The sequence below is a fragment of the Idiotropiscis lumnitzeri genome, chromosome 1 (assembly GCF_059441095.1).
Source record: "Idiotropiscis lumnitzeri isolate Australia: NSW breed Sydney's pygmy pipehorse chromosome 1, RoL_Ilum_1.0, whole genome shotgun sequence".
In the NCBI taxonomy this organism is placed as follows: Eukaryota; Metazoa; Chordata; class Actinopteri; order Syngnathiformes; family Syngnathidae; genus Idiotropiscis; species Idiotropiscis lumnitzeri.
This window is the reverse complement of record NC_142391.1, coordinates 19296539-19313889: the sequence shown is the minus strand read 5'-3', so window position 1 is coordinate 19313889 and position 17351 is coordinate 19296539. Positions and strand designations below refer to the sequence as shown.

General features: G+C 41.5%; 2 protein-coding genes across 6 annotated transcripts in view; both read right to left on the bottom strand.

Moving 5' to 3' along the window:
* Positions 1-681: 681 nt before the first annotated feature.
* On the bottom strand, positions 682-11153 carry gpr68 (G protein-coupled receptor 68). Of its 3 annotated transcripts, none has more exons than XM_088314163.1 (7): positions 10970-11153; positions 7496-7770; positions 4624-4773; positions 3519-3652; positions 3115-3337; positions 1432-1627; positions 682-1338 (listed from the first exon to the last, which is right to left on the bottom strand). In XM_088314163.1, the coding sequence occupies exons 2-7, from the start codon at positions 7580-7582 to the stop codon at positions 941-943; spliced, it is 1188 nt and encodes a 395-aa protein (XP_088170289.1). In that variant the 5' UTR covers positions 7583-7770; positions 10970-11153; the 3' UTR covers positions 682-940. The 3 variants fall into 3 exon arrangements, with proteins under 3 accessions (XP_088170289.1, XP_088170347.1, XP_088170352.1); XM_088314221.1 differs by having other exon boundaries at positions 1432-1612; XM_088314226.1 differs by having other exon boundaries at positions 964-1256.
* Positions 11154-12069: 916 nt separating this feature from the next.
* The window catches only part of ccdc88c (coiled-coil and HOOK domain protein 88C), a 37893-nt gene continuing 32611 nt past the window's right edge, over positions 12070-17351 (bottom strand). For all 3 annotated transcript variants that reach the window (XM_088310416.1, XM_088310503.1, XM_088310586.1), the window contains 2 exons: positions 16745-16983; positions 12070-14917 (listed from right to left, as the gene is read on the bottom strand). In XM_088310416.1, coding sequence (XP_088166542.1) covers positions 14147-14917; positions 16745-16983 — 1010 coding nt within the window. In that variant the 3' untranslated portion in view covers positions 12070-14146. The remainder of the gene's footprint in view (positions 14918-16744; positions 16984-17351) is intronic.

Below are 17351 nucleotides of genomic sequence, written 5' to 3'. Positions count from 1 at the left end.
GAGGACCCGAATGCAGGGAAGCGAGGCAGGGAGAGGTCTGAATAAAATGTGTTTTATTTCAAAGGAAAACTAACAAGGCAAACAAGGATGTAGGATAAACCAAAATGTTGAAAACAAACATTGATCAAAGTTAACAAACAAACATTAAGAAAACGAATTTTGCCGTGGCATGGACGAAGAGCGAATACAAATGCAAACAAATTGATATGTCACATTGTTATTGTTGTTATTGTTGTTGTGATCAGCCTTGGGAATGTCACACTTCTATAAAACTAACTGTAATAGTCTATTGCCCTAATTCTGAAGGTTTTGGGACCCAAAAGTGGGTCTCAGACAACTGCTAAAACATTCCGTGGGTTTGTATTCAGATTTTTTTATATACTTTTTTATTTTTAAAACAGTACTTTGTACCAAGTTTCCACATAGAAGCTACAATATTGGGTAGGCTTCACAAAATGTTATATTATTCACTTCACTTATTCATTATTATTATATTAAAGTCATTTGAAACTGCATTTAAAACATGCAACATACGTACGTGTATTTTCACAGGTGTTTTTCAAACACCCCCAAAAAAATCTTTTGGGATTTTAACTTCTATGAAAAAGGTGGCGACTCTGCAACAACAGGACGATCGCAGATGGTCCCAGGGTGACAAGAGTTGAAAGCCACTTCTATGTTCTAATCAAGGAAGTGCAAACTGAAAGTCTCTTGGTGTGTGTGGCTTTGATTTAGAGATTTGAGTATCTTCCCATGAAATATAGCAAGTACTGTTAAATTGGTTGAGGTTGTCGGAGCAACTGAGATGCCCCCCGCCCCCCAAACAAAATAAAAAAAAAAGTAACACAGAAGCATCAGCAGTGGTCACTCCCATGCTGCAGCGCTATGGCGTCCTGAGGTCGGCCCCCTCCCACTTCCTCTTCGGATCCCTTCAGCCAATTCACATCACAGGGTCCTTTTCCCGTTCTGTCTTCTGGCTCTCCTCCATGCCAGTCTTTCCATGACCGGTATTATGTAACGTTAACGGTATGATCATTTTTTTATCATCCATTGTGATTAAAATTGTATTTCTGCCGTTCTTGCCAATGTGATCGAGCATAATCACAGGCCTGTGGGCGCTGTTCTCGTCAGTGGGAACCTCGTGGGACTCTGTGCCAGAGATGGTGGGACTGGCAGTGCGGTTACCAAGGCAGCAACAGAGAACTCTCGTCGCAGGTCGAAAAATAGCACGGGAAAGTCCTCGGCGAGCACTTTCGCTGACAAAACAGTAGAGAGCGGGATCAGCCACACAGTTGAAGGAGGTCAACAACAGCGCGAGGTGGTAATAGTTGAAAATCCCTTTAGGGAATTAGAACACAGAACAGATGAGGTGACACAACAGCTTTAGAAAGTCAAACCGTCACTTCGCCGGAAAAAAACAAAAAAGCATACCTGTTATAAAGTTGCAGTCTCGCTCGAGCACAGTGCGAACGAGCAGAAAGACGTGGTAAGGGGAGAAGCATATGAGGAAGATGAGGATGGTGCTGCTAACTAATTGTCGGATTCTGGTCTTCTGATCTGGCTGCGTACCGGCACTTCGGCCCACAGCACGAAGCACGCACAGGTAGCTGATCTGCAAACCAAAAATCTAGGGCAGAATATTAGCAGTCGTTGCATTTGCTCTTCTAAAAACTGTTGGGAATTATTATTTTCAACTCACTGACTTTTGGAAAAGTTGATGGTGTTCACAACAAACAGGAATGACAATGGTACAGCAATCAAATCTAATTAACTTTTTTTTCTTCCAACATACCTACTTCAGTTATTCAATTAAATGTAATCTCTGACTTGGATTCTTTGTTTCAAGATCTCTGTTATAGTTGGTCCCCCTCCATTATACGAGTACCGAGTGCCATTATTTCACCAGTGGCTATTCGTCATAATTGCGAGCTCCTTAGTAATAAAATCTTGGCTCAGCTTCAGAAAACAGGTGAGCCGAGATTGGACGTATCTGAGCCCTAAGCAACTGCAATCTCATTTTCAGTCAGTGGAGGACGGTCAGGGCCCTCAAGGCCTTCTCTGCTGGCCTAACATAATCAAGAAATCATGATCATATTTTTCACATTGATGTCATATTATATCCTAGAGTTGTTTTTTTAGACTTTTTATCCAATCAGAATTGAGCTAGGTCGTGTTGCCAGGCAGAGTTCATAATACAAGTAGCACGCACTATTCGTCCGAGGCCTTCAGATGCAATCGTGCGGGCGACTGTTTTGTGTCTCAAGGGGGCTTTTACAGGTGATAGACAGTTGTGCAGGCCAATCAGATCACGAGTTGGTGACAGTGAGCCTTCACGCTGGCCTCACATTGCAGGTGATAAACGCATCTTGTGATTGGACATTCACTAGTGAGGGGGCAGCGCTATGCGGAATCAACATACCCGGAAGTTGTAACTGGTGACATTCAAAAATATTCTTGCTTTTTTTAAACTACAATGGCCAAAGAAGGGAAAAGTGTGGATTTAATTGCAGATATATTCCCTTTATTAGTCCCACAATGGGGAAATTCGAGATTCGAACCCAGGCCTCCTGGGGAGACAGGGTCCTGAACGCGGCGCCTTAGACCACTCGGCCATCCTGGCACTTGCGAGACCTTTTTCAAGACGGACCTTTCAAGAGAAGCTAGGTCGTCCAACAGTAGTGTGTAAGTGTCTTGCTGTGTATTAGTTGTCCAGCCACGGTGTCATAAATGATGGTAATATGAGGGGGATTTATTCAAGTCGGACTAAGTAGGACTTCACTGAAGGCCCAGGTGTGAAATGCACGACCCGCCAGTGTTTTCAGTAGACAGAAAGGTACAAAATGTAAAAAAATGGTTGGATTTTGTTGCTTTACTCGTATTTCACAAACACAATCTTAATCAGAATGCCACGATTGGACTAGTGTAGTCACATAGAACATATTGTTGTCAAGAAAATGTTGCGCTTGACTTCCCCTTTAAGAAAAAAAAAAACCAACACGAATAGGCATTTTCAGCAGCAGCCGAAGATGTGCAGATTGCAGGAAAAAGGGAGCTCAGTCCCGACTCACATGAAGTGCTTGTTAATATAAATAATGATCGAAATTGTGTTCCTACCAGCAAGATGGCCAACGGGAACATGAAACCAACCGTGAAGCGGTAGTAGTTGATTGGATACTCCCACGGCTGCATGGGGTAGTGCTCAAAGCACACTGATTGGTTGTTGGTATTTTTGCTCAGCTCTTTATGGCGAAAGAAAACCACGCCAACCGCAATCTCCTTAAACCAGATGATGGCACTAAAAAGACAGGCTGAGTTTATAGAGCGGAGGGAGATGAACCTGCAGAGGAACGAGACACTTTTACACTTGAAGCATGGCAAACATTCCTTTTAATGGTGAAATTGAGGTCGGCAGCAGTATGAGGATAATAGAGAAATAGCATACATTGTTATTTTAATAGTCATTAATTTTTGTTCTCAATAAATTACGGTAACTCTTCCAAGTCATTTATTAAGATAACCTCAAAGGGTGAACGACTGCCAGGTAGCGATCCAGACTTATACAGCATAGGAAGCCAATGCTGATGTAGATGTTCTCATAAAGAAGAAAGCCACACAACTGACACAACCATTCTCTGTGATGCCAATCATCATCCTGTAACAACAAAGCATGAACATGAAACAAAAATATTACATACAAAATAACATGGAGGAGGTATGACTAAACTGGAAGTGGATTTGGGGGTTAGCGTTTGCTTTATACGAATGCCATGTTTTTTGGCATGTTTATCACAGACAGAAATACAATAATACACATACAAAAAAAAAAATCGTATTTACCAGCCGTCAGCTTCCTATGAACAGCTGTGCACCAAAATCGATTATATTATCTTTTCCCTCAAAATTCAACCCACAATACCAGAGGAGGCAAATCCAAGTCCAGGAAGTGAAAGAGCTTGTTTACATGCTCGTTGAGTCGAAGCACCTTTTTTGCCACCTCTTCAAAAATACCCAATAATGGAAAAGAGAGGGGGGGGGCATACTTTGAAATGTTTTCAATTTTGAAAAATAAATAAATATTAACTGAAATATAACATGTATCTATGTCCTTTGACTTGACACTAAAAATCAAGCTCAGGTGAATCCGATTTCCGATTTCCAACAACCCCATTGGAGTCCACCCGATTGCCTGTATTCTGTTTGTAGACGGTCCAATAGTTAGAACCTCATCGTAAAGCACAAACCAAGCCATGAAGTCAAACATGACATAGTTTCCTTTAGCCCTTATTAGAATTTTTTGCACAAAGTGAGCAATTGGTTGAGAAGGGCTGCGGGGTGGAATGGCTAAAGTGCTCGAGTCAGTTTTGTTTGCAGGGTGGCTGGAGCTGAATCTGAATGTTCGGTGCTGGTGAGGTGTCTACATGACTCAGGACACGTTAAAAAGACCGTCTCGGCTGTCCAGAGTTGGACAAAGTGGCTGGGCTGTGGCTGCCCCAAAAACAAAATGGATGGATGTGCAACTTGTTTTTTTTTAGGTAGAATTTTGAAAGATGTTGAAAAAATGAAGGGTGGTAACTCTTTATTACAGGCACTGTATGCGACGGTGAATAGTTGCGTTTAGTTTACCTGAAAAAAGTACTGGAGCCAGAGCGGTAATGATGCCAGGTATAATAGATCCGACACGGTGAGGTTTATCAAATAAACCCCCAGTTCATTCTTTTGCTTCAGCTGCAGTACCGCATGGTATAGAGAGTACAAGTTGGCGGGAACACCCACCTAAAATAGGAAGACACATGTGATTCCTAGTGCTGATAACATCTGATATACTCTACCTTTTCCATCAAACGACAAAATGCTCTGCTAATATATTTAGCCACCGGTAGATTTGTTTTCTTAACAACGCTTTAATGATCAGATATATTTACCAGACGACGGTAGTAATAGATTAGCAGAGATATCGTTCTTGGCATATGCATAAATAGACGTGGTTCCAGCAGACGTAAACTTTAGTCTCCTTTCAGCCACCAAATTGTCACGTGCTCCAGGCGCATGTCACAGGTGCATGCCCTCGGTACGGCATGGCGCAGAGATGAACCAAATTCCCAAACAGGAGCATTGAGGCTTGCATTGGTACCAAGATCGCGATTTCCGCTCGAGCTCAACTGTATTTAGAGAGCACTTCAAGACAACCGCCAAATAATAAAAATGAGTTTTAAGACGAGTTTTAAAGATGGCAAGTACGGGGGGGGGCTCTTGCCTAACGTTTAGCAGGAAGGCATTCCAAAGGGAGCGGTCGCTTAGTCCTCGCTACATCTATTAGCGTCTGGTCCGCAGACCTGAGGCATCGGGCAGGTGTGTCAGGGTGGAGGAGCTCAGAGGGGTAAGGTGGGGCGAGACAATTTAAACATTTAAAAACAAGTAATTGTATCTTAAAAAAAGAATTCAAAAATGGACAGGGAGCCAGCAAAGGGACGCCAGAGTTAGGGCGAGCATTATTTAGGAGTGGATAATGTTTATAATAATAATTGTACGCAAATACATTAATTTTCAGAGCTGAGCACCTTTTCTGCCGGTCAGTGCGCCGCCTTCCGGCCGCAGTGTTGCACACCGCTGTCTCACAAACAGTTGGTCGTGGCAATTTTTGTCGTTTGCCCATTTCGCAAGTCGGTTCATCACACGCACGAAGGCCGATTCGTGGGCAGGACTAAAATCCACCTCCGGTCTTTGGTAGTCCAACCCTTTTTGAAAATTTGTCAACCCCCTCGGCCCCGCCCAAAAAATGGCTGTCCAGCTGGCTGGAGGGGAGGACTGTTCCGCCCCAGCTCTGTTGATTCCTATGTGGTGTTTTCACATTATTATTTTCTGATTTCTTTTTTTTTTTTTTTTCACAATACGGATTTGCTACTCTGAATGGTCAATGCAAAAAGTGACGTTTGTTTTTTGATAGGTTCTTATTTCTCCATACTGGGATGCTAGCCTGAAATGCACACTTACAACAGTGTTTTCAGCATAATAATAATAAAAGTGGCCCGTTGGTCTTTTTATTCATCTAACGGTACAGAAATCAAGTTTGAAGCGAATTCTTGATTTATTGCATTTATTTGACTTTGACACTTTGATAGTGTAGTGGTACACTCGCCTGACACGTGAGCGGGAAGCGTGGGATCGGTTTTGTTCTCAGCGACGGTGCCTTTGTGTGCCCTGCAACTGGATGGCGACCAGTTCAGGGTGTAGTCAGCCTTTTGCAGTCAGCTGGGATAGGATTCAGCAAACCCTGCACAGGATAGGCGGTATAGAAGATGTCACTTGAGACGCATTTGACTTAGACTTGTAATGACAGCCTATCAACATTTGATTTTGTGGCGCTTCGAACAACTTCCTGTTCTCACTCTGTTAGCACAGAGCTCATCTGCAGCAATGTCAAAGAAAAGTTGACAGAGAGTGCGGAGTGTTTACTAAGGAATGAACACCTGAACCTTTTTTTCTTTTTTTTTTTTTTTTTTAGCTAAAGTCTGGTCAAAGGCTCTATGTCTTATTTTTCAAGAAAACTGCGGTTTTAAAACTATACAATATCAGCTCCCACTTATCAACCGAGCAAGCTAATTACCAGAGATCGGGCATTTCGTCCTGTGGTCGGAACAGTCCGTCCATTCAGCTCAGACGGACGGCCATTTTTGGACAGAGGATGGGAAGGGTTTTTTAAAAAGTTGAGTCTATTTGTGAAATTGGTAGAATGTGCCACATCTTGTTAGCCGCTCCGACATATTTGGATTACATGCCCCCTGCGCATCTGGCAATGTGGTGACCAAAAGGTGACGGTTTCGGTGGATTTAGACAAGATGCAGGCAGACTTCTGAGCTACGCTGACGCTTGTGGTGGATGTTATCGTATTTCATTCGGAATTATGACATTTTGGTACAAACTGAAAATCAGTGTAGAAATAAATTAAGCAAACAAATTCTCATTATCATCTTAAAAATAATTTGCACCCCCCCCTCCCTCCCCGACCGCACGGCACAACTATGGGTGGGTGGTCGGGTGGGTTTGGAATTCACACGCAGACGCCTTAGCACATAGCATGTTTGACATAAACAGCAAAGAAGATGAATCCATGGAGAATACCACAACAGCAGTCTTTGTGTCCACTCGTTCATTTTTTGGAGGAAAAAGGGAATTCTCGCTGTTCAGGTATCTCAAGTCAAAGAAAAAAAAGAAAAATTGTCTCGTATCTTAAGGCACCACTGGATTTGTATTTAGATTTTTTTTCGTACCGTTTCATCTGTCGTAGACTCTCAACCACTAGGCTGACTTACTAATTGATTAAACAACCACGCACACGCACACACACGCAGTGAGACTATGGCAACTTTTAACTGAAGTGCCCCATAATGTTGACAGGAACATGAATGTCCAATCTGAAAACATTCTGTCCTCTTAACAGTGTAATTTCTGAAATATGTGAGTACCAAGTAAATATTTATTAGAGGCACACACTTACCAGTAGTACGAAGATATACACAAAGCAGAAGAGGTACTGGTGGATTTCATGGCTGACGGTGCAGTTCATAATGCCCTCCTCAAGCATAATGAACCAACATAGCGTCCTCTTTCTACATCGACTTCAGCAGAAGGTTCGGCCTTTTACACCCACACACAAATAAATACTCTTGTCTATTAGAGCACTCAACAATGGGCTAAGCTTATATGAGGCCTAAACCCATCTTCATTTTGTTTTCTTCTTTTGCAAGGTTGCTAAATTTCCATGCTGCCGCCCTAGAGGAAAGAAAGAAAATCACATCAGCGGCACTGTCATTTATTTGTTGGACAACATGAGTATGACGAGGGAGATTTGTGGTATTCAGCTGTTGTCTTAACACATTCACTGCCATTGACGGATAAAGACGTCAAAACCCTTTTTTTTTTTTTACTCTGCTGGTAGTGAATGAGTTAATTATTGTACATTCTATGTATTATTCCTCGTGTAGTTGATTTATTGTTGGTGATAAAACGTTACAGATTTTTGCAAAATGTTTCCTCACTGTACTTATGAGATGCGGTCGATAGAGTTTGATAGATTGCATTTGTCCATGATTTGACAGCTCCACCCATCGGCGAAAAATTTTCATTTCAAATTAAATTGCACGTTTTGGCCCCAGTATGTCGCACGTCGATGTTGTTTCTGACGTCAATGTTTGTTAGATTGGTGCTTCGGCATCAAAGGGGTTTGCTTTTTTTTTGCAACATCTATTAATAAACATTTTAAGGATATGATTTTTCAAATTCTAACACTCAATGCCAATTAATTTGAAAGTCTCAAGAATGTCATTAAACTTTTCTTTCCTTGATTGAATTTTTAAATTCAATTAATTTAATCATTTAAATCGCATATAAAAGGAAGAACAAGGATTTAAATGTAAAAAAAAAAAATTAAATCGATGAAGCTTTAATTTGTTGATTTATAAGTGGTTAACTGTTGTGGGACTGTTTTTTGTTATTAAATAATTCCAGTCTAGGGTGTAGCCCGCCTCTGGCCCAAAGTCATCGGTGAGTAGACTGTCGGCTCCAGAACATTCACTGCCCTCCTGGATGGATGGAAGATGTTTAAGAGTAATTGTCATATGTGTTTGTGTAAACGCCTTTGATTGTTTTCTACTCTTTCTGTTAGTCAAGGAAGTAAAAGTAACAACCTTTTTGAGAGTGAGCGACAAACTGATACGCCTGAAATAACATATTTGCTCAAATTACCTTCAATAATATTATTAAGTGTTTTTATTAAAACTTAAAGTATCTGTCCAGTCAAGATGGATTTCACTATCAGTTGATATATTTTTTGATCAGGAAACTGAAATTAGTCATCATATTCTTTTATATTAATTTTCGAGAAATTAGAAAAAAAGTGACGACTTGTAAAACAGATACATTTAAGGAGGAATATGGCCACGCCCCCTCCACTCTCCCCACGTTTCGCAAGAGTCAATGCAAACTCTCCTCTAAAGTTCCATGCCGCTGTCAGCCGCCGTCCGCTTCCTGAGAATTGACACGACTTTAGCGTAGCTAAATGTACGAAATATAGCCAGTCAGGGTTGGTGTGCACATTCTTGCTTTTGTCCGCTTCAGCCCGTTTAAGGTGATAATCAATTGGCATGTTATTTTTTATTTTTGTGCTGGTGATCACATGAGCTCATGTTTCATGTCAATGAACCCAAACTATTGTGCAAAACACTTTTATGCTTTGACAGGTTGAAGTGGACAAGAGTTCAAATGTAAACTTATTAAACAATAACAATAACAAGCCGAGGTCCAAAAGGGGGCGTGGCCAATTGTCATAAATTTCATCACAAAAAAATTCCAAAATCAATTGTGCATACCATTGGGAACGTTTATGGCGAAGAAGAAAGAAGAAGATGGATAAGCCCATAATAAGGGAAGCAGATTTGAGAAGTAAATTAGCCGGCTAAAAGCAGCATTTTCGATCTAATTATAGTTACTTTTGTAAACTTAAGAAGTGGTTTCAGTTATTATTATTTTTCACAACACTCTTATTTCATATTGTTTATGAAAATATCTGCCCAATTTGAGTTCAGGCTATTTTGTTTGTTTTCGTTAACAATAATAATCTCGACTCTGCTAATAATATTGTGTAGGAAGTACTGCAAATGGACAAGAAGGGGACTCTTTCAAGGTGCTTTGCATTAGAAGTAATCAGCCTTTGGTCCAAAGCGAAGAAAACAATCAATGAAAGCGGCTTTAAAGCTGCCTTTTGCTAGTACACGAATCATTGGAGTGCCACTGAATTCAATTTTCGTCAGGATCGCAGATATTTTGGCGCAGCCGGAAAGCACTTGGGAATAACAGGCATTCATGTGTTGTCCTTTTTCATTTGGTCATTTCATCTGGAACGGACCGTCCTCATCCATGCGTGAGCCAACAAGCATACAAATGAATGCATCATTGCGATGAAGACGTCAACATTGGCAGGGATGCTGAGGTGAACTTGAGCAGTGATCCTCCTCAAAATTGAAACTACAAGGAACAATCAAACAATCTCAGATGAAGATTGTCAAATTTGAAATGGTTCCATCCAGTTTAGGATCCTGCATTTAGCCAAATTCCACAAGATGAAGAAGTGACTTTTAGCATTTCCGTGACAGGGGTTATCGCAGTGAGGCATTCGCATGACATGTTTGGCGCTCGTTTTACACCAGATGCCCTTCCTGATGCAACTCACCCATTTTTATCCCGGCTTGGGACCAGCAGTGGCTACAAAAATGGAACCAATGCAAAAAGATTCATGTCACTTTTTGGAGCCCGTAGAAATAAATGATGACATTTGGTTCGGCAAGCTCTTGTTTTTGTCTCAGTACAGTTAATCGAACGTTAATGTCGTGGGTTGGCGCATCTTACATGGAAGGCAATTTAAAGTATAGTCTTCTATGAACTAAAAAGCCACAACTACATTCAGCGACCCTCAAAAGCGACTCGCGAAAAGCTATTGACTTTTGACCCCTGACAATGAAATCTGAATGTAATTAATGTAAATGAAGGAAAATCATTCCTAAGTATCTTTCAGAGTAAACCTTCCCTGCAGCATCTGCATCTCCATTGTATTTTGGGGGACGCTGTGGATAAATTGTCTCGGGCCTGGGAAATCATCCAACACAGGAAGGGATGAAGAGTACTGTATATTTGAAACAGTCCTATTTATTCATTCTAATGCGATTGTTCTGATCAAATTAATGGTGCAGCTGGCTGTGAGGATGGTAACCACACCACCAGTACATATTTCCAACCATGTGCAGTTTATTGAACCAGCAGGTATCGTTGGCTTTCTTTTTAAAAATGCCTGACCCTCACCCACGCAACAATTATTCAAATATGAAACAGACAACAGTAACAGAAAAGGCAGAACTATACCCATGTTAGATTTAACTTACCTTGAGTGAGGGAGAAAAGGCAATCAAATATTCCTTACCGATGTGAAGCTGGCTTTAATCGCTCTCCAGCTGTGACTGTGCGCGCTCTTCTGGCTGACTGAGTCGTGCACGCGCGCTCCTTCTGAAGCGCGCTCTCGCGTCAACACTCCAAAGAAATGATTATTTTGTGCGCGTGTGTGTGTCAAGCATAAGGAGCAGATTTCTCTAAAGCAAGCAACGGCAATTTAAATGTTGGTGAAGGGGGGGTGGCCATTTTTCAATGGCCCAACTTTACATCGCACCGCGCAATTCCTAAGACGTACAACAATCCAAAAATAACTAGATACGGTGATTTTGTTTTCGGTGCAAAGGACTCTGGTGCCTAAAAATTAACAGCAAAACAACATTAGTGCTGAAAACGTTCAAGTGACGGTTTACTGCTCAAAGTTCCCCAAACAAAACTGAATTTGGTTAAAGCCGCATTCATTTATTTTACAGCATCGTCCTGGAATGGAACTATTTTGCGGTTAATGTTTTGAGGAATGCTTGCTCTTTTGTGTAGCTTCTGGCTTATGTTCACTCCACCTCACTCAAAATGAGGGTTTACCCTTAGTGATTGGTTTGAATATCTGACCAAGGTTGTGGGTTGTGACGCTTTAAATGTGTCAGATTCAAATATTTGACTATTTTGTCCATAAAATGCAAATATGTAGACAAAGATGATAATAGAATCTCCAAGCCATTGACCAAGTTCAAAGGTTTTTATTGCAAAAAAAAAAAAAAGGCTAGTTGACTAGTCTAGAAGCATTTTCATCGTAATCATATCACAGCAGCTCAGTCAAAATTTAATACAGTGAACAACACAAGCATTTCTTCCACTCACAATAAGAAAATGTCTTTGACATCCGCGCCACCCTCACTTTTCTCATTTAATGCTGCGCAATGCTGCCGTGAGGTGCAGGGGGGGCATTTTGATGGACAGAAATGAAAACAGTGCAGCAATGCAAATCCACTTTCCTTTCAGAGAGTCAACAGAACTGTAATAATGGCAGACACACAGTGTGCGTTATTTCAGGTGCTTAAAAAAAATAGCCTGGAGGAATTCAATTTCTTTTCTTGGTTGACCGCCACCCACACCGTACCCTTCCTTAAGCAAGTTGTCATACTCCCCACTAATGATTTTTTTCTAAATTTTTTAAAGTATCACAATCTATAAATATCAACATTTCCAGTGGAATTACAAGTAGATGTTTTTTTTTTTAAGTTCATAGCTCAACTGTGTTTTTGGTGCAATAAATCAACCTTTACAAAAGACATGCCACCATTGCGCTTTCCAGTATGTACACTCGTAATAATTTAGCTTGTTGCATATAGAAATGTGCTTGACACCCCACATGGGAGCACAAAGAAAGCTTCCACATATCATCATCCGTACAACTCCAGTGTAAACATCCTCACCGTGTTGGTTTTCTAGTGCCGTGTGTGTCATTGCTGTCATGAAATGTCAAAGACAGCAGTACAAAAAAAAAAACTATAAGGTCAGAAAAACAGCCTCATTAACATGACAGTCATGAATATCATCACCTCCTCATCCTCATTTGTTTTACACCAACAGGACAGTCTAATAGTTGGCTCTTAGCGGTGTTAGTTTTCTTTTTAGCAAATCGTGATAGATTAACACACCTTTTAATTTGTTGTTGTGATGTGAAGCAAAAGTTACTTTTCATGGCTAGTTTCATCTTCTTTGCTGGAGTCTACTTCTTTTAAAGAAGATGAAGAAGCGCACACAGCGGATACAAAAAAATTGTCGACACACCCATTTTCCAATGCTAGGTTTTTGTGATGAGTTCAAAATGCTTTCCACCACTGAGACTTCTAACCTATGGAACTTAATTTGAGAAAAACTAACTTTTTTTTAGAGGTGAAGTAAAATAAAATCGAGATCAAGGGATTGCACAAGTGTGCACAACCCCCGTAATAAAAATTAACCAATTACAGTAAATTAAAAACATTTAAAATGTTCAGTCCACAACTTCAACCATTTTTACGCTTCATTTATACAAAGGCGTGTGTTGATGTTTTATATTTACAGCCGACATGATGAAATAGAAGGAACCCAGAAGTTGCACTAATGCGACGCTTTTAGGCATTTTGTTCTTCTGGCATGTGCTGAGCAGGGGAAATAATCTGTCAGAACACTTTGCGCATATTTAGCTGAAATGAACTTTCGGAAAAAAGCTCCAAATGATGCTAAATGTTCAACAACACCTCTACCACTACCCTCACATTGTATGTATTCTTTAACGGATGTTAAAATTAAAAAAAAAAAAACAAAACAAAACACGCACAAGCATAAAGCACTATAGTTTGGTCCCATTATGATCGCATTTCTACTGTTAAAGTTGTGAAGTGTAGCAAAAATAATCCACTGTATATTTCGTGCTTTTGGTTGGTCTGTTGGAGACAGGCTGGACAACAGCAAACTGCTGCACGCACATTCAGATTTCTGTCTCAGCTATCACGAGGCCAATCAACCTCGGTTAACCCTTTGGACGCTTGTTTAACTCCGCTCCGCTCCTTCCTTGAAACGGAGCATAGTGTCGACGCAGGCTGAGCATTATTTCCGGTCCAATATCAGTGTTCCATGTGAAGAACGCTTCCAATCTCCACTGTTTATTTTGCTGTCCTCACATTTGCGCATCCCGCTTATTTACAGTATTCTCCCCGACACGCAATGTAGCATCACCACCACCCTCGCTAGCATCCGTTAGTTGGAGATGACACTTGATATGCTTACTATTTCACATGCTACTTGTTGAATTAAGTGTACTTCAAGCACTGAGTAGCGCAAGCCCTTAGTCTCTTGGTCCAAGAAAGCCAAAACCAGGAGAATTATGTTGAAGTCACTTGTCACCGAGTGAGCGGCTTCATCATCCCAAAATGGAATCGTTTGGTGGGTTCAAACTGCTTGCTGGATTACAGTGTCAGTAAAGTGACGGTAACAGAGCGCAGGCTGGCACAGCAATCAGTCATTGTCTAGCGATGCCGTCTTTCAGTGTGGACCCAAAACACAAGCAACAGCCTTTGAAATGAAAGTTGAACTTAGGAGCCATTTGAAAAAGCCGCCTTCATTTCCAGACTTCTAGTAGAAGATGTTAACTTGACCGTTTCAGTCAAAGAGAAGCTCCAGAAAGTACAAAGTAGGCTGAACCGAACACTTGCCTTAGCTTCGCAGTTTAGACACAGCCATATTCATACCACACAGTCTGGGGGTCGTTGTTGGGGTCAGGGGAAGCGGGTGTGCTCTTTGAGCGTTCTGCAGAGTTGCATCTCACCCTCTCACCGTCTTTCCGTTGGTGAGAAGGGTCACCTGCCTCCGTTAACGTCTCCCCGTGTTCCAAGGCATCGTCCAGCTGAGCAGCGGGCACCGCCCTCACAGGGGTCACCATGGCAACTTCCCCACGATGATGATAAGATGATGAGGGGCCGTTGTGTGACACAGGAGTCCGTCCCCTGTCGCGATCTTTCTCCACATATCTGTCTGTCTGCAGCGTCAGAGAAGAGGAATGGTGAATGGGTGAGTTCAGGACGCTGCCGTCTCTGTGCTGATTGGGTGAGCTGGCCAAACGGGCAGACAGCGGCCTCTCTCTTCCATTAGCCCCTCCTCCTTGCCGCCGAACCACCGCGTCTGATTGGTTTGGAGACCCCCCATTTCCATGAAAACCATCTGGCCCATTCGAGCGAAGCAAATCAGCAGAGGCCAGGCTGAAAGTCCTGCTCAGTGACTGGTTGATTCTCTGGGTCATAGGTCGGCCAGAGGCCTGGGATTGGCCAACAGGCTGGCGAGAAGACGGCTTAACACTTTGGCCCGGTCTCGGGTGAGATGCATGCACGGTGGGTGTGACATAGCTGGTGGGGGTGACCTGATCTCTGCTGGTGGGACCTGAGGAGGCCGGACTTCGGGTGAAGTAGTCGGTCGTTAAGTCCTCTCTGCTTTCGGTTGAAACCTAATTGAGAACAAAAACATATTAGACACTTTAAAGCACTCAAGGCACTTTCTGCATAATTGCAAATCCAAAGTTGCATTACAATTACTGCTACCAAACACTAAAACTGGTGCCACGATTATCTGTACAACTGGCGTAGTATTTGTACCGTACCACTGATTACTTTATCACTCTCCAAGTTGTTGCACTGCTGTCATTGGGTGGTAGCATTGCACAATGGTACTGTTACATTACGGAAAGACCTATACTTATATGTCGTGTCTTTGTTTATTGTAGTTGTTACTGCAATGCTAGTGTTGCGCAGACTGCCGGAGACAAATTCCTTGCGCGTTTAACAAACTTGGCCAATAAAGATAATTCTGATGATTCAGACTAAAATGATCAATCAAATTGGAAAAACACAAGAAAACCCTTTGTAACAATGAAGAAGACCAATTGTTCATTGCATTCACTATTCTAATCTAATTTAGGATCGTCAATTTGATCAGATTCTCATCTGAAGACCACAAAGTTTTCCCACTAGACCATCATAAGAATCACGGCAGGTTTGATGTTCAGTGAGACTTTTAATATCGCAGGAATTATCACTCTGATTTCGGGCGAGGTCAGAAATAGGGATGAAAGACTGGAATGTAACAGTTGATTTGCAGGCAAGATTTGGCCTCCGGGAAGTACAATCATAAAACTCACGTATGACAGCAAATTACGTTTGCTCAGCTGAAAACCATATATCTGAAACTCAGCATTCGGAGTAAGGACGGCAGTGAGGAGTTTATTATTTATATTATTTAAACTGATGTCTGGTGTATAAAACTGTTTTCTCGGCCATTGTTGGTGCGAAGAGGAACAGATCATGACTTGAAACTAAAGGGGAAATACAATTTGTTTTCTTTTATTTAGTTGCTGCATGTGACGTGAAGAGCAGAATTTGGACCCAGAAGCAGAGAGGACACGAAAGCAAAAGTTTTTATATAGAAAAATACCAGCCATGAAAGAAAGCTTGACGTTCTGACAACATATCACAATCTTAAATACTGAGAGACATCAATCAGGCCATGCCCAATCCTATACGACAAAATAAAGGGACGACATCAAGGTCACAACCCAAAACAGTCGCAACAGAGATTCTCATACTACCCAAAAAGAGGCGACAGCTACAAATGACAGATTTCCTCTTTGTAGACTGAACAGAACCAATCTGAAACCTCATCAGTATGCCATTTTGAAAAGAACCCTACTGGTTTGTGTTTCGTCTGTCAATATAATCCTCATGCATTATTTAGCTTAATTAGCATGCGTACAGAAGAATCGCATTTTTTAATTACAATGTCATTTTCTTTCAGAATCATTTATGGTTGGATTGAATGAATATTTGTTGGTTTCAAAGATTTATACGTAAAGTTAAAAAAAAGTTGATCAAATTGTCTTAAGCGGTGGAGGCTCGTGCCGGTGCCGATAGATCCAGCGAAACTCAGCTGTTGTGTACTGGATTAGTTCAATCACATGTCGCTGGCAGAATGACAAGTGCGTCCGGAGGAAAGTCAACAAGATGTAAAAATTGTTGCTCAACATAGCGACCATGAAGCAATGGCGACAGAACTGCAGCAGCTACGCTAATATTAGCCACTCGAACACAGAACACGGTCCCATCAGTGGTGGAAAGTCATCGCATGAACTCCCAAATGTGTATGAAATCTCACAAATGTCAAAACTAGAGCTGAGGCGTATACGCACATTTGAAAACACAGGACAATATTTATGTACCGTCTGTAAAATACAGACAGTATGCAAAAAACTACAAGCGACATTGATGAATAGATTTCTCACCGTTTGTGGTGACTTCAGGTTGCTCTCTTGCAGAAACTCCTCCAGTGTCACCATCTCACTTCCAGGAGATGAAGGGCGAGCCCTACTCCTAATCCCGCCACCACGCTGTGGTTGGGCCCGCTGGGGTGTTTGATCATATGGAAGGGTTGCGCTGCGTGATAAGGTCTGCTGTGATTGACTGAGACCCCTGACATCATCGCTGGAAAGGCTCGCTGACCGCAGGTGACAGTCAGATGCATCTAAAATACAAAAAGTTTTGGAACAATCTTGCACATCACAAAAACAACCTCGATTATGAAATAAGTGGAACAACAGTTTGTCGCTGGATGCTAGTCAAGGTCTAAATTGTGCAGATTTTCAAACACATTTCCGCAATAAATAATATTCTCTTACAGTCTTAAGTGCGAAAACATAAAACAACAGTCTAGGATTATTCTCAACTTTAATTAACAAGTTCAGTCAAGGTCATGCTAGTTTAAGGTAAAAAGACCATATTTAAAGGCTGGCAAGTCAATACTCTACTAATACAATGCTTCTTGCAAATTTTAGCCGCTACAGCTAACACGAGTGAAAAAAAAAAAAAGCCACAAGAACCCCAAAAATAAGA

What these genes read in the sequence shown, in the direction of transcription:
- gpr68 (XM_088314163.1), bottom strand. Translation starts at nt 7,582, where the DNA reads ATGCTTGAGGAGGGCATTATGAACTGCACCGTCAGCCATGAAATCCAC. An exon ending in TGTATATCTTCGTACTACTG is followed by an intron (nt 4,774 to 7,495) that starts GTAAGTGTGTGC and finishes TTCCTATTTTAG; the next exon opens with GTGGGTGTTCCCGCCAACTT. An exon ending in GGCTCCAGTACTTTTTTCAG is followed by an intron (nt 3,653 to 4,623) that starts GTAAACTAAACG and finishes TTGTTGTTACAG; the next exon opens with GATGATGATTGGCATCACAG.